Genomic DNA, 16,668 nt, shown 5'->3' with positions numbered 1-16,668 from the left:
TCCTACATTGAGCATTGCGTTTTTTTTTTTACAGCAGCACGCTAATGGTTCTGAAGAAAAGCGGGGATTATATGGCTTTGCTAGATTCAAAACAATGAAGCTTATTCCTTCGCACTGGATGAGTCATTGCAGTTATCGGCAAGCGACAGCTTTCCAGACACTAGACTAAACACTGGCGCCAGCTGCAGCGTAAACACAATGAAAGCAGCTGGAAGTTAGAGCAGCAGGTGGCAGAAGGGAAATCATCGGCATTTTAAAGATAATGCAGTTGTCGAAGACCGAACTTTTATCAGCAGTGTGAAAAAGAAAAATGAATGATCCTTGCATTACCTTTTACCATGCAACAGACAATAATACGGGCAATATTTCCTATCCAGACAGCTGCATTCAAACAAGAAAGAGGGACCTGAATTCTGCAATTATCACATTACCATGCACACCAGTGGCGGATAATGAGCTGTTGTAGGAGAAGGAAGGGGTCACTTTTCTTTTACTTATCATGCTTTTTTTATTCGTTTTGAAGAAGGTATGCAGAACTGGTTGCTATTTTTTAGATGCCAAAGGAAAGGAGCCCGCCCGTGTGCACACACGAGCAAAATAATCGTGGCCGAAACAATTAGCAATGGACCCCCCCCCCCCCTTCCCCGTTTGCTGATAGAAAAAGGGGAGAAGTCACTCAGACAACAAAACACTGTTTTGGCAAATTTTATGACCGGCACAGTTGGAAACGTATGAAGCAGGAAACTGGAGTTGCAACATATGTAAGATCGACGTCAACTTTTGTGGGAAACCTAGATGACAATGCATTAAGCGGGTTGACGGTATTTAGTTGGCCTATGCGGCTTTGATTATCTGTAACAGTTTCCCTTTTTTTATGAAGTTCTACAGGGCACAAAGAACACGTTTTTAATGTAAGTGATGGGTGAGACTTCCAGGCGCCACGCATCTTGTATTTTGGAACATTCCTGCAATCTTATCTCGCATTTCTCATCTAGCACTGGTGAATATTTCCAAGGTGGTGCATTCAGCGGGGAAAGAGCTTGACCTGCCATGCACATTGACAAAGAATGTCAATGTCCAGCAGGCATTTCGGGCTGCTTTCCTCGAGTTGTCAGCAGCTCTTAGGACAAGGAAACATGTCAAGGTCAAGTTAAAATAATGTCCAAGCTCTCTCCACATTCGATCTTCTCTTGTCGACTTATGCAGGTGTCTACTTCAAATTAAGCGAAACCAGTTTTGCGGAAGGGTCTTGTAAACAAATTCGTATTAAAAATTATCCGTATTTCGATTTATCCGTACTGAAATACATTATAAATCCTATCTTATCGGCTGGGGAATGGGAAGAACTTCGGATTAAAGGGTACTTCGTATTAACCAATATCGTATTAACGAGGTTTTCCTGTACTCACTTTATCCGCGAAACTGTTTTCTCTTCTTTGTTTGATTAATTTCATTGGCCACTGCCATGATCCTCATTGGAACTTGTTGTACTGTTGCTTGTCGTGCTTCTATTTTTCGTAGTTCTCTGGCTGTTGTTAGGTGCACTGTTGTTAACTGTACGTCTGTGTCCGTGTCGTCTGCTATTTCCCAGCGCTAACTGTTGTGGTAGGGGAATCCAAGTGAGGTGTGCATGTCTGCTATCGATGTTTAGGTCATGTGGGAAGGCATGTGTTTCTTTGATTTTGGTGTCGACAAATGTGGGCGGTGTGCTTGACTTGTACCTTTTGTATTTTATGGCTATTGTATTTGATGTGTTTAGCAAGACCAGTAGTGGGTTGGGCTTTTTTTGCATCAAGTGCAAGGCACATTACATTGGCAGGTCCATCAGATCTGTCAATGAAAGAATCCAAGAACACCTAACAGATGCAAAAAAATCCCAACCCACTACTGGTCTTGCTAAACACTTCAAATACAATAGCCATAAAATACAAAAAGTACAAGTCAATCACACCGCCCACATTTGTCGACACCAAAATCAAGGAAACACATTCCATAATGCACTTCCCACATGAGCTGAACATTGATAGCAGACAGGCACACCGCACTTGGATTCCCCTACTACAACAGTTACCGCTGGGAAATAGCCCTTGTTGCTCTCATTCCTTTTATGCATATCTTATTCATATAAAGCTTGAATTTGTTTATGTATAATCATATTTACAGGGTGTCTGCAAATGTAAATCATCACTTAAAAAATGCATTCTTTTTATCAGTAGGGGCTCGAACATGACGTTTTTTTGATAGTTATCAAGGTTAGATATATCTTGAAAACAATTCAAATTTGTCATAAAGGAAACCTTGTCCATAGCTAACTCGGTAAAAGTCCCAACTTTCTAGACTAGACTGTTTTGGTCTGTATGGGGTTTGTTTTTTGGTTTTTCAACATCAATATTCGAATATTTAACAATGTAAAGTACTTCAGAATACTGTATTTATAAATGATACTCCACAGAGTATTCCATTGGTACTGTACTATATCAATCACCCAGAACCATATTTCAAGGTATTCATTAGTTCACGTGCGAGATAAGCAGCATATTAATAATAGTTGTCATTAAATCATAAAGCCCATTCTTTCCACACAATATTGATGCAGCATTTTGCCTAACTTATAGGATATTTAGACAGCAGAAGTGTTATGCAGCACTTTGTGCATGAGACACCTTTAACTTCTGAAGTGTATTAGTTGGAATTGGTGATACCAAGTGCCACCAATATGAACAATTAGGTATTGATATGGACAGCCATGCAGTTGAGGATGTGATTGAATTAATTGGATAGTTCTTGTACTTTAGTATAAATTATTATCTTCCTCAGATGTCATTCTTACTCCATTATTTCTTGTTTCAGTTCTGATTTCATTTGCAAGAAGTAAGAAGGGAGATGTGGAGTGGGTAGAAGATGGCAAAAACCATCTGAATTTACTGGAAGCAATGAAAAAGGAATTTAAGGTATGTGCATTAATTGCAAATATATTTCCCACTGCCGTGGGTTTGGTTTGATAATAAATTTGTTTAGAATTGATAGTGTTATGTGTACAGACCATCCCGAGCCAAGGGTTGCCAAATGGCTTTTTGTTGTAAAGTGTGGTCAGTACATTAGATCCCATTGCTAGTCTTTTCTGGCTTTTGAGATTGGAGTTCACTACCCAGTACTACCTCATACCAAGGATGAGAGGACTAACGATTCAGCTATGTGGGAACTCATAATTTTCCTAATTGGGTATTTTAATTCATAATTGGAAAAAGAGAGATGCGTTAGTATATAAATATGGAGAAACTAGTGCTTACTTATCTGCGAAACTGTTCTTTCTTCGTTCTATCAATTTCATGGCCACTGTCACCATCCTCGTTGGAACTTGCTGTACTGTTGTTGGGTGTGCGTCTTTTGTTTGTAGTTTTCCAGCTGCCGCTAGGTGCGCTGTTGTTTACTGTTAACACCGGGAAATAGCAGACATTTACTGTTAATGCTGGGAATAGCAGACGACATGGACGCAGAAGTACAGTAAACAACAGCACATCTAGCAGGAGCCGGAGAACTACAAACAAAAGACGCATGCCAAACAACAGTACAGCAAGTTCCAACGAGGATGGTGACATTGGCCACTGAAATCGATAGAACGAAGAAAAAAACAGTTTTGTGGATAAGTGAGTACTAGTTTCTCCATATTTGTAGGTATTTTAATTTATACTAACTTGAACCTATAAATCAGCTCTCTTTCAAAAAATTAACAGTTAAGTATTTGGCATTGTTTCCATTTGTTTTCATATTTTATGTCACTTTCTGCCTCTTAGGTTAATCACAATGGTGAGGATGAATGATGATTAGATCAGAGATACAGAGATACTATGGAACACTCATCAAGAAACAGCTATGCCCAAACTGGAATGCTCAGCCTTAGTGATTAAGGATTATTGTTCAGTCTTCTATGGAACTAAAGTTGTCATATCCAAAGTTAGATCATTGTTCCAAGATCTACGTCTGACTCTTGAGATTGGAGGAATAAAAAAAACTGAAGCTGCTCTGCCCTGACATCACCTTGTTAGAATTTCTTGGTTTAATGTACCGTAATGCCAAAGTATTTTGACATGAAGGTGCTTACTTAAACATCATAGGGTGATCATCTTTGTATACTGTAATCATAGTGTTCTGGATTCATTTTGCAGTGGAGGCATAGAATTCTTCAGATCCCACTTTAAACTGAACATGTATCTAGTCCCAAGCTTTATCAAACTTGCACATTTTTAGATGTCAAAATGGGAGGATCATTATTTCTTGTTGGATCTGGAAGTCTTGTGGAGTGCAAATACCCCTTCCATCGTATCTGCATTTCATAATCGTGAAAGAAAGACAGCCTTGCAAGACTGCAGATTGAAAACAATGCTGTTTTTCTTCTTTATGTTGAATGTTATTGGCAAGTGACAGCTTTGGAGCTGGTGGTGAAAACATTGCCATTGGCAGGAGCTTCCAGATAATCAGACTGGCAGGAAGGGAGGGAAAGGAATTAGAGGAACAAACAGGTGGTGAAATGAAAGTTGACTACAGAGTCATTCCATGCCAAATCAACACAGATATGTGCAATTTTTAACCTGACCATCTCCGATTTTCATGAAATTTGGGGAGTTGAAACTATGCATAGAACTTAGTAACTATGAAAATTTTTAGTCTCGTGCGTCTTGTAATTGTTAAATTATTCAAGGTCAAAGTTTGCAGAAATTGCCTTTTTTGAGCCCGCTTAGCTATGCTAAATCTGCGGTAACTCCGCCAGTATTTTGCCTAGGAAGCTCAAATAAAGCTTATTGTACAGGGAATTGAATAAGCTTTCCAGTGATATATAACAAGCCTACCTTTGGATAACAATATAATTTTGTCACGTGACCTTGACTTTTGACCTTGAATATCTCAAACCATGTCATCACCAAAAATCGTGAAAAAAAATATATTTGGTCCCTCATACCATACTCTAAAACATATCAAAAAATCATTCTGGGACTGCAATGGGATCAGAAGATACAAAATAATATGTGTAACTATGTGACTGATAAAAGCCCCATTACATGAACTATGAAGAGTCAAATGTCCCTTAACACCCCCTACAAAATGTGAAGGAGTTATCCTGGTCATGAAAGAAATAGGTTAGGCACAGGGAGATCCCTAGCTGTGTGTGCCAAGTGCAGGTCCAGCATATTGTTGACCACCATATTGAATTCAACGCAAAAATTTCAAAGGAAAGGGGGTGATGTGATATATCAAATGAGGCTAGAATTTCACGAGAAATGAAGTGACGAAGGTTTATCCAACATATATTTAACCAGCAAAAATTTATTACTGCATGCTTGTAACCATTTTCTCCTTTTCGAGGTGTTAAAAACAAAGCATTGGAATGCTCCTAACGTGTTAGGAACTCATCGAGATCACGCTAACATCTTGGAAGAGAAAGAAGTATACACACCATTGCATATGATTTTAATCAGATACATTCACCAAATAGTTGAATAGTGAAGAATATTGGGAAAAGTATCTCAAACAATTACGTGACACTTCCTTTGGAATGAAAAATTCTTCAGTGACGAGGCTAATTTTTATGTTCACGGTGAAGTTAATAAAAATAATATGCAATACCTGTGATTTGCTCAGTCGAATTGTTGTTGCTGGTAAGCTAATTATGTGGTATAATGTATGGCGAACGGAAATGGTTGGTCCATATTCAACAACGGAACCTTAAATGGTGAGGGCTTCTTGGATTTGTTAAGTGAACAGGTTTTTTCACCCTTGCTTACGGGATATGGCACTTTTCGAGAGTTTTGAAACAGGACAGAGTGTGACCACACTATGTAGACATTTTCGCAATTTCTTCATGGTAATTTTCTAGGTAGATTGATGGCACACGGGGATCTATTGAAAGGCCTGCACATTCCCCAGATCTAACATCTTAGGAGGACTTTTACCTTCAGAAACATTTGAAGAGAATGGTGCATGCACTAAAAGTCCCTGATATTGACCATCTGAGAGAAGGCATAGTTGCTGCTTGCGATGTTGTTGCACATGCTACATTGCCAAATGTTCTATGAGAGTGTGAGAGACGTCAACGAGTGTGCTCACAGGAACATTGACAACATTTTAATGTGCATATATCGTAAGTGAAAGATATGTGTATAACTTTTTGCTGGCGTAAGATACGTTGGAAAATCCTTCGTCACTTCATTTCTCGTGAAATTCTAGCCTCATTTGATATATCACATCACCCCCTTTCCTTTGAAATTTTTGCGTTGAATTCAATATGGTGGTCAACAATATGCTGGACCTGCACTTGGCACACACAGCTAGGGATCTCCCTGTGCCTAACCTATTTCTTTCATGACCAATTATACCCAGGATAACTCCTTCACATTTTGTAGGGAGTGTTAAGGGACATTTGACTCTTCATAGTGCATGTGATGGGGCTTTTATCAGTCACATAGTTACACATATTATTTTGTATCTTCTGATCCCATTGCAGTCCCAGAATGATTTTTTGATATGTTTTAGAGTATGGTATGAGGGACCAAATATATTTTTTTCACGATTTTTGGTGATGACATGTTTTGAGATATTCAAGGTCAAAAGTCAAGGTCACGTGACAAAATTATATTTTTATCCAAAGGTAGGCTTGTTATGTATCACTGGAAAGCTTGTTCAATTCCCTGCACAATAAGCTTTATTTGAGCTTCCTAGGCAAAATACTGGCGGAGTTACCGCAGATTTAGTATAGCTAAGCGGGCTCAAAAAGGGCAATTTATGCTAACTTTGACCTTGAATAATTTAACAATTACAAGACGCACGAAACTAAAAATTTTTATACTTACTAAGTTCCATGCATAGTTTCAACTCCCCAAATTTCATGAAAATCGGAGATGGTCAGGTCAAAGGCTGTGTTGATTTCGCATGGAATGACTCTACAGTATTTTTTTATCAGTAGTGTGATGAACCAAGTTACAGAAAAAGGAAAAAAAAAGAGAATTACTTTATGCTTTGCCATGCTATCATGCCATGAACACATCAACAATATTTTCTATGCAGATGACTCATTATAAGAGAGAAGAGAAGAATCCAATCTGTGACAGGCATTGGGGAAGCAAATCATCTTTTTGTTTCAGAATGCAAGGGCTGAGTACAGATTTGTTTACCCATCCTGTATAAACGTAAATAAAGGTGAAGCCTGAGATCGGCTTGGTAACTCAGTGGAATAGCATTGGCATGGAATAAAAATGACCAGGTTCAATCCTTGTCAATTTCTTGGAACAAGTTCAAATTAATGCTCTGTATTTTTTTTTTTTCTTTCTTTCTTTCTTTCTTTCCAGACCTCCATGGCTGAGTGGTTAACACACCAGGGGTACTGAGTTGGAATCTTGGCCTGGATATCATATCATCACTCATACTCATCTTTGCAATTAACCAAAAGTGCGGAAAAGTGATGTAAAATAAACTAAACAAATCAATCAATCATATCAGGATGTCTATAAATATTAATATTTTGTTTGTTTTCTAGAATCTTCGAATTCTGTGGAGGCAGCTGAATGACCAGGTGTCGGCAATTGATGAGGTGAACATGGCGAAGCTCCGGTTGAGACTCCGCCTGCCTGATGAGCCTCGAACAAGCAAGATATATGAGCAGAGAAACCCACTTCAGAACCTGAGCTCCAACCTTGAGAGCAAAGTGGAAACTATTTACATCATTGATCAGCACGAGGTTGGTTTCTAGCAGCAGGCATTTCTTTCCATGTAAATTGTATGTTATAGGTAAGGTGTTTACCAAGGCTTAACTTGAGCGGATGATAACCTCTCCTGCCTGGAAGGTTTCCCGATGCACATTTTTCAAATTGCAGTCATGTACGAAAAGAATTGTTGCATGAAAACTAGTTGCTGTTTAAAGGTGAGACTGGCTACATTTCTCTTCCCAATGATGACAGGTCTTTCCAAGGCACCCCCCCCCCCCAAAAAAAAAGCCAAAGAATAATAAAATTAAAATTTTACACAAAGCTTCTTGAAGTAAGTCTCGAAGTTCTCCTGTCTTCCACATATCACTATGTGAAGAAACTAGCTTCCCACAATTGTGTGAAGTTGCATTAAAAATTGTTAACTTATTGAGAAAAAAAATAATAAATATACTCAGTGGATTCTGTAATTTGAACTTGGTTAATTTGAATTACTTGTCAATTCAAACAGAAGTTTATTCCTCCTTGAAACCATCTTTAATGATGTGGTGTTTTTGTTAATTGTAATTTTGGATAATTCGAACATTTTTATGTCCCTTGGCATCTACTGTGTGTATGTATAAGGAAATCAGTGTAGCCATCGTACAGAATAGGTTAATAGAAAAGCTGTTCCAGCATCACCCCTATGGAAGCTGGATGCATGGATTTGCAGAAACGAACATCGAAAGACCACTCTTTGATACCATAGAACTTCCATCCCCACAACCAAACCCCCATCCCTGCTCTTTTTTTGCGGGGAAAAAAGATGCTAATGGGTTAGACCTTCTGCTTGTTTGTTGTAGATCATAAATGCTCGATAACCCAAAGTACATTTTTAGCTGCAGGAGTGGAACATCTGGAAAATGAAGGTCAGCCACAGGCAGCTCTGCAGAAATCTTAAGTGACATCATTCCACTTGCAAACATGTTGCTATATAGTTTCTGACACCCATAGATGAATAGAGATAGTGTATTTTCTGATTTTCTATCCATACAAATATTTAGAAGTGTTGTAGTTCATTACTTACGTGAAATTTAGAAATTTCGCACTCCTGCGTTGCATGCATGTGTGTGTCATTTCTCTCTCTTTCTCTTACTACTATCCACTGCATAGTCTTCAAAATATGTTATTGCCTTCCCCACAGCTGGAACCTCATGCATCAAGGCTGCAATCTGAAAAGATCCTAGCGAAGGGTGAGCTGAGGAAGAAGCTTGGTCAGCTGCTCTACCTGAAGAATCTTCAGAAAGCAAACAGCGGAAGACGGGGAGCCCAGAATCCAGAGCTCTGTCCAATTTGTCAGCGCAGTCTCAATGATAAGGTATGCTCTAGTCAATTTCTATAAATATATATGTGTGTTCATGTGAGTATAAGTCAGTCGGTAAATGAAGGGCTATGGTGTAAAACATGGTAAGTGACATTTTGGTTATTTTTTTAGTTACAAAGTAAAATGTGCCATCCTTCAATTTTCAAGTGAAATTGCCATGTCATACAATTTGCATTGGACTCAGTGAAGGCTTCTGAAATTGGTAAACACTACACGAAAACAATTTATATACAGTATAGCTTCTAATAACCTGTTTTCTTATGAACTCAGAAATGACCAAAATGTCACTTACCATGTTTTACAAATAAAATAAAGAAACACACAGTGTTGCAAAATTTGGTATATTTTGTGGTTTTATGTTCACTGCAACCTCCCACATCTAAACTGATTTGCGGTTTACTACAGTGGAACCTCTATTTTCATTTTTCAGGGGACCAAGTTAAAAAGTACTTAAAATGCAGGAAACGTAAAATTGGGGTTCCACTTTATTTGATTTTGCATTTTCTGTAACCAGGTGCCAATTGTAGATGTGTGTGTATTGGTAAATGAACTTTGAGCTCTAGAATATGGAATTAATCTGTGATTAATCAGTTTCTTCATTTGTGTGTTGTATATATACACTGCTGTTTGTGAAAATTGCAACACCCAGAAATAATGGCCCAAATGAATCCAAACTCGGAGGATGTGTAGAACAGTGTACCAGCAATAAGTGATTAGGATTGCAGAGAGATGGCGTGCATGTAGGCCCAGCAGCGCCCTCTTTTGTGTGACCGGAAAGGTCAGTGTTGCGCCAAGCTCAGTCAGTGAAGAGCCGTCAAACGAAGTGGAAACGTGAAAGCAAGTGCTGGTATGCCTCGTCGACGTCAAAGGGTGCAATATCAGCATGTGAGTGTGTTCGAACGGGGCAGAATGAGCGGTCTCCGGGAAGCGGGTTTGTCATACCGTGACATTTCGTCTCGTACAGGGCATGCTGCTACGACAGTGATGCGTGTGTGGAGCCAGTGGATAGAAGAGGGTCGTACACAGCAACGAGCAGGTACTGGACCACGCAATGTGACCACAGCACGGAATGACCGCCATCTTGTCCGCATGGCTGTAACGGACCGTACAGCTTCGTCCACAGTGTTAGCTTGACGCTGGAGCACTACAATGGTTGTGGACCTATCTGCGTCGACGGTACGACGATGCCTGCTGCGGGTTGGGCTGGTGGCACGCATGCCATTGCGTCGGCTTCCATTGTCCAGAAACCACAAACTCCTCAGACTGCAATGGGCACGTGAATGCAGTCGCTGGCATGCTAAGTAGCAAAATGTAGTGTTTTCGGACGAGTCCCACTTAAACTTGTCCTACAGTGATGGCCGCATAGGTGTTAGGTGCTACCGTGGTGAACGGAATCTGGCAACCTACATTGTTGAGCGGCATAGCGGACAAACGCCAAGTGTGATGGTTTGGGGCGCCATTGGACACAACATGCCATCTCCCCTCCTACGTATTGAAGGCAATCTGAACAGCAACCGCTACGTCAGGGAGGTTTTAGAGCCCGAGGCACTGCCCCTCCTTGAGGCAACTCCACATGCCATATTTCAGCAGGTCAATGCCCGGCCACATGTGGCGAGGAATGTGCAAGCAGTCTTCGAAGAAGGACAGTTACCACTGCTTCACTGGCCTGCACATTCACCTGATATGTCGCCCATCGAACATGTCCGGGATATGGTTGGTCGGCAACTTGTTCATCATGGTCCTCCAGCAACCACTGTTGATGCTTTGTGGACTCCCATACAAACCTCGTTGAGGGAGATTCCTCAGGAACATATCCAGGCCCTCCTCGATTCCATGCAACGACGTGTAGAGGCTCTGTTTGCAGCACATGGGGTTTCACACCATACTGAATTCTCAAGGTCAGAGATCATATACAGGTCTGTAACCCTAATCATTTGTGTATTGGCATGTACCTAATCTGTGTTATAAAGTTCATTTCAATCATACGTTTCCTTCTTGGTGTTGCAATTTTCACAAACAGCAGTGTATAATGGAACCTAGTTCTTATGTATTTCATGGGACTGAGGTGAAAACAATTTAAAATGCATGAAAATGTCCAATTGGAAAAAAAATTATAATTTTTTACTATGTTAAGACCATGAAGATAGAATGTATATTGAGGAAAAATATATGAGGGGCTCAGGAGTAAAAGTTGCTAAACCACACTCAATTCAAAATTAACTTAACTTTGGATTCATTTGCTGTACAATGGTGGATGAAGTTCTTTCAGTAGCCGTTGATGGTCAGAAACACACAGGACCATCAGGATAACTTTTGTGGCTTATCAAGTTTTACTCCTGAACCACTCATACAAAAGAGGGAGAGATTCCAAAGAAATCAGACTTTTTTAGTGACTTTGTAAGGTGTTCAAAACTTAATATCACGTATTTTCAAGTCTGTGATAAATTTGCAGAAGAAATATGGCCTTACATTACAAATCAACATCACAGATCAGTATCTTGTTTGTATTGAAATGTTATCTGATATTAGTTAAAAAGATGGAAAAAGTATTGTACTAATTTTTAGTTGTGAAATGCACTAATGCATAGTGATGCAAATTACAACTCTCAGCATAGAACTTCTGTCACGAAAGTGCAAACTTGGTAGTAACATCAACTGAAAAAAAAATTACAATTCGGGTAATGGGAGTAAATATAGTACATGATGAAGCAATATAATTGGCACCCATCTAATACAATGTATCAGTTTCATAGAACACAGTAACATTGAACTTTGATTCATTCAGTGAAATGTTGTAGTAAAAATTTAGTGCTTACAAGTTTTTAATATTCCTTTTAAAACAGGAAATATAATTGAAGTAAGTGTACATTTGCCTAATAATTTAGGTATAGAATTAAGTGATGCTGTATTTACAATGCACACTTTTACAAGTTGTGTCCTCAACTTCCTGCCAATGCGGAGAAGCTCCAGTCAATTAATCATTTATTTTTGCAATGCATTTATGGCAACATGATCATGATACTACATACAAAAATTTACTACTCATAAAAATCCCATTTCCAATATTCATATCAACGCTTATCTCCGAACCTCAAACTGCGATTATGTGTATTCTATATGGATGTGCCTGGAAACATAACATTGCAATATAAACATGCTCATAACCTCCAGAACAATCAATTCCAAAACAAATCACAAAACCTCACTATACCTTAAGAACAGAAAAGTCAACAAAATCGAAATAAGTGACGATGAAGAATATAATTTTGTGAGGAAAATGAATAAACATACTGTGACCGCCTACCTATTCTTGTACCACTTCTGGCAACTGGAGAATCGCAGGGGACAAACTTCCTTACTGGAATTTTTACCTTTCAGGCTTAAACCACATACGCTTACTCATGCAAAATGTCAAAAACAAGTCTGGTGTTAGTAATTTCAGGTTTTTATTAATTATTACATGCAAACATGCTTGAAATTTATTAGAACACAATCCGATTCACATGCATCGCAAAAACTTACAACCACGGCTTCCATTCAGCTAAGCCACAGAATATCTCCACACTCCTATTCCTCTATTTTATATAATGTGATTGCCAATATGACTTTTCTTTACATTGCTGTCCAAGTTATAATTCATACAGCGTGATTGCCATTGTAGTTTTTTACACATTGCTGGCAAAGTTGTAATTTGTACAGCGTGATTATTTTTATATACAACATTTTCAACTTGAGAACTTATGATCTGTCATAATACAGATTACTATGGAACAAGAACAAAGGTAACAAAATCAGTATTCGGCACCTTTGGCCAGAAATCGCTTCAAGCTGGTGTGAGCCAAGAACAAAAGAAGAAGAGCTGTATTTGCAGCTTTTGTAAACTGAAGATGGTATCTTCAAGTAATGTTAATTTCTTTCTGATACTGTTGACCTCCATAACTGTGTCTCGCTGTGATGTTGGGAATCCTGGCCATGGGTGTTCTTTGCAAGTGCCCCTTCATCAATTTCATCATAACATCACTCATCCTCATCTTTGTGATTAGCTAAAAGTGGCAGAAAAGTGAAGTAAAATAAAACAAATCAATGAATCAGTCTTTCTGATGCATTACAGCTGATATATGTCATTACTGATTGAATGTTAACAAGCTGCATTGACAAAATATATTTTTGTTTCCATATGAAGTTTCTGAATATGAAGTTTCTCTTTGGTTTTCCAGTGGGCTGTTCTCCAATGTGGCCACAGCTTCTGCCTGGAGTGCATGGAAATGCTGGTGCTGGAGTACAACAGGGTGGGCCGTCACAGCGTGAAGTGTGCAGTTTGTCGAGAGTTTACTTTGCATGGTGAGATTTCCTTTGTAAATACAAAGGTTGATGAGAATGAGACTGATAGGTTTTCGGTGCGAGGAAGCCATTCCACGAAGGTTGAAGCTGTGGTGAAGACTCTCCTCATGATCAAGGAAGAAGAGCCAGATGCGAAGGTCCTGGTTTTCTCAACAGTAAGTGCAAAGCTTTTGTCAGTCTCCTCTTACTGGTACCTGCCAAATGTTTGATCTGGAACTAAGCTTACACCAGTGTTACCTGTAACCAGGGTGGCTACTCACCAGGAATTCCTTGAATTCCTGGAATTATGCATGAATTATTGGCTCCAGTAATTATGCAGGCATTCTGCTATGACCATGTTAAGATAAGGTGTGTAGTACATGTAAATTCTGCCATTGTGTGAGGTCAACACTGCCAACTGGCAACAACTGACCGGCGGGGTCGAGTGATTCACGTCAGACACTTGCTGTACAGACTGTGAGCGGTGTACGATGTTTGGTGTGCTATCCATGTTTCGAAGTGGGCTGGCTGTTGGTACTCGTAAAGCTGTAGTATTCGTGTACTATGTTTTCTTTTTATTTCCTTTTGTGAAATAAATCTGTTTTTCAGCATGTGGGTTTTCTGTGCAGTGGGGTGATACTGCTTGAATTTTTCTTCGTAGACATCAAAAATTGCAACTTTTATTAATACCATAGATTTTATACATATTTGTAAATGCCCTGAGGCTAGTGTTTCACAGTTTAGCTTGTATTTGTATCGAGGAAGGAAAAGAAAGCTGCATGAAAAATAAATCAGATTTCAGTCCTTTTACTTTGTTAGTGTCCTTTGCAGAACAATATAATAGACAGACGAAAAATTATTGCAAGATATCTTGAAGTTGATTAGTTAAATTTGAGTTTGAAATCCTTATCAGTTAACAATTTTTCGTAGATTAGTATATCCCGCAACAATTATGACCTGTGTTTGTAGAGGTTTTATGAGCTGCCTCTATATGTGAAATGGCAAATGTAAACTCTGTACCTTAAATTATGTATTTAAATAGAATTTTTTGATCGGATTAGAATCACACAGATCCTTTATATTGTTAATATATTTATGTGTGTGTGGTGGGGGTGGGGGGGAGGTAATACGTAAGGCTGGAATGGAGAAAACATCTACCTGTAGCCTTGAATTTTTGGAAAGTTTGCCTTGAAAACTGGGAGTTATACTGAATATTATTATGGTCCTAGAGTGGCTCTGCTGGTAATGATATGATTAAGCAGAAGATTTACTGATCCTTGTATACTTACTAAACTGATTTTGATATACATGGTTATTTAACAGAAATTAAGAATGAATCAATTTGTGATTTGAAACTTTTACCAATCCAACATAAAATTTAAAATTTATGTGAAAAATGCCTGCTTTACCAGGACTCAAAATCAAGTCTCTGGCATACATTGCCATTCCTCAGTCAACTGAGCTACCGAGCCAGCCCTGGTTTCACCTGATCTCTTCATCTGTTTTACCTGTGTAGAATTGTCTGTATCAGTGACACTGCAGCTTTGTATTACCTTATGATTTGGCACCCACAGATGTACTTTGCAAAAATCTAAGCTTAAAATGCAGGTTTGAGCAAGACTCAAATCTGGGTCTCTGACATACCATGGTAGTTCTTTATTTTCTGAAGTAACAGAGACCCAGGCTCGAGCCCTTGTCAAGTCTGCATTGGTTGCTTAAATTACTACGAACTACTATTGTATCAAAGATATAACCATAGGCAACTCACGAACTAAATTAGACAGCCATTTGTTTACCCTTTTTGCAGTCACGGCAGATGAAAGTATCCCCCTTTGCTTGTGGAGTGCCACCATGTTGCTATACACATTATTTTCATTTTTCCTTCATTGTCAAGAATGTTACATATTACATCTGCTTTCTCTGCATGCAGTCCCCACCGAGGCTGGCAGAGTTGATGTATTGTACAGGGGCATGATGGTTGAAAGTTTTCTGTGAAAGCAGGGATGCTGTTCAAGACAACCGCCTGTTGACAACCACACAATTGGTTGACACTCGCATCCATATCCAGGCTGGGATTTGATCCTGAGACCCTCTGCATCCTAGCACCCAGGTTGGCCCACCAAAGGCTTGCATCACAATATGAAGAAAGTGCCATACCATTGCAAAGCGTGTTTGAATGGTTTGAGAAATTAAGAAAAAAACAAACAGTTCAACAATTGGTAACGGAGGGGTAGGATGTCCATTCACATCCACAACTTACGTAGAGGAAGTCCATGCCATGATTCGGACAAACTGATGAGTGACTATTGATGAGGTGTTATGTCATTTGCACATGGATCACTACTCACTTCTTCTTTGGTGCAAATGGAGAGTGGCACAGCCATGTTAACCCTGCAACATCTGCACATTAAGCAGTATATACACTCTGTAAAAAAAAAAATAGCATCACTTCATTATTTTTGGTCGTCAGCATTTCTCTCGTGAATTATCAATTGTTTTATTGATTTAATTCGACTTGTCGATTTGTTTTCCTAACAATTATATAAAGCACTAAATCTGTACAATATATTTTTATTATTTAAATCATAGTTACGTACATAATCCACTTGACAGAACTAATAACAAAATTATTGCAAATATAGCTTGTGGAACGTTTTCGCACAAAGACAATTTTTACAAGTAAAAAGATTGAACAAAGGTTTTAAATGCATCATGATATGTCAATTTGTAATGATAGTAAGTAAATACATTGACTAGTACTTAGTGTGGCCACCCCTGGCCTTCCTAAGTGCTTCCAACCTTCGAGGCATGCTATGAATGAGATTTTGACAATATTCAACCTGAATTTCATTCCGAACATGTACAATTGCTGTCACAAGTTCCTCTTTTGACCTGTACGTCTGATTACAAAGTTTTTTGCACATAATAGCCCACAGGTTTTCTATAGGATTCATGTCTGGAGAGTTGGGCTTCCACCAAAGTCTCTCAATATTCATATCATGAAACCAGTTATTCACCACCTGAGCTTGGTGATAGGTTGCATTATCGTCTTGAAAAATAAAGTAGTCCAAATTCTGTCCAGAAAAATGATCTCCTGCAGTTTGTAGAACTTTCCGATTCAGGATTTCCAGATATTGATCAGCCTTAACGGTCCATGTGCAAATATGCATCCTGCCAATCCTTTTGCAGAGAAACATGCCCAAATCATAACACTGCCACAAAACTTTTGACTTTCTAAACTATAAGATTTTGCAAGTTCTTCTCCCTTCTTCATCCACAGTTTAACTGAGC

At 38.9% G+C, this 16,668-nt stretch overlaps 1 protein-coding gene across 4 annotated transcripts in view; it reads left to right on the top strand.

Annotated features, from left to right (window-relative positions):
• LOC146000429 (E3 ubiquitin-protein ligase SHPRH) overlaps positions 1-16,668 on the top strand; it is a 101,868-nt gene that overhangs the window by 70,554 nt on the left and 14,646 nt on the right. For all 4 annotated transcript variants that reach the window (XM_083138045.1, XM_083138046.1, XM_083138048.1 and 1 more), the window contains exons 18-21: positions 2,851-2,951; positions 7,529-7,729; positions 8,878-9,051; positions 13,275-13,553. In XM_083138045.1, coding sequence (XP_082994171.1) covers positions 2,851-2,951; positions 7,529-7,729; positions 8,878-9,051; positions 13,275-13,553 — 755 coding nt within the window. The remainder of the gene's footprint in view (positions 1-2,850; positions 2,952-7,528; positions 7,730-8,877; positions 9,052-13,274; positions 13,554-16,668) is intronic.

This window comes from Lepisma saccharinum, chromosome 16, assembly GCF_977018435.1.
Source record: "Lepisma saccharinum chromosome 16, izLepSacc3.1, whole genome shotgun sequence".
NCBI lineage: Eukaryota > Metazoa > Arthropoda > Insecta > Zygentoma > Lepismatidae > Lepisma > Lepisma saccharinum.
This window is presented reverse-complemented; position numbering and strand designations above follow the sequence as displayed.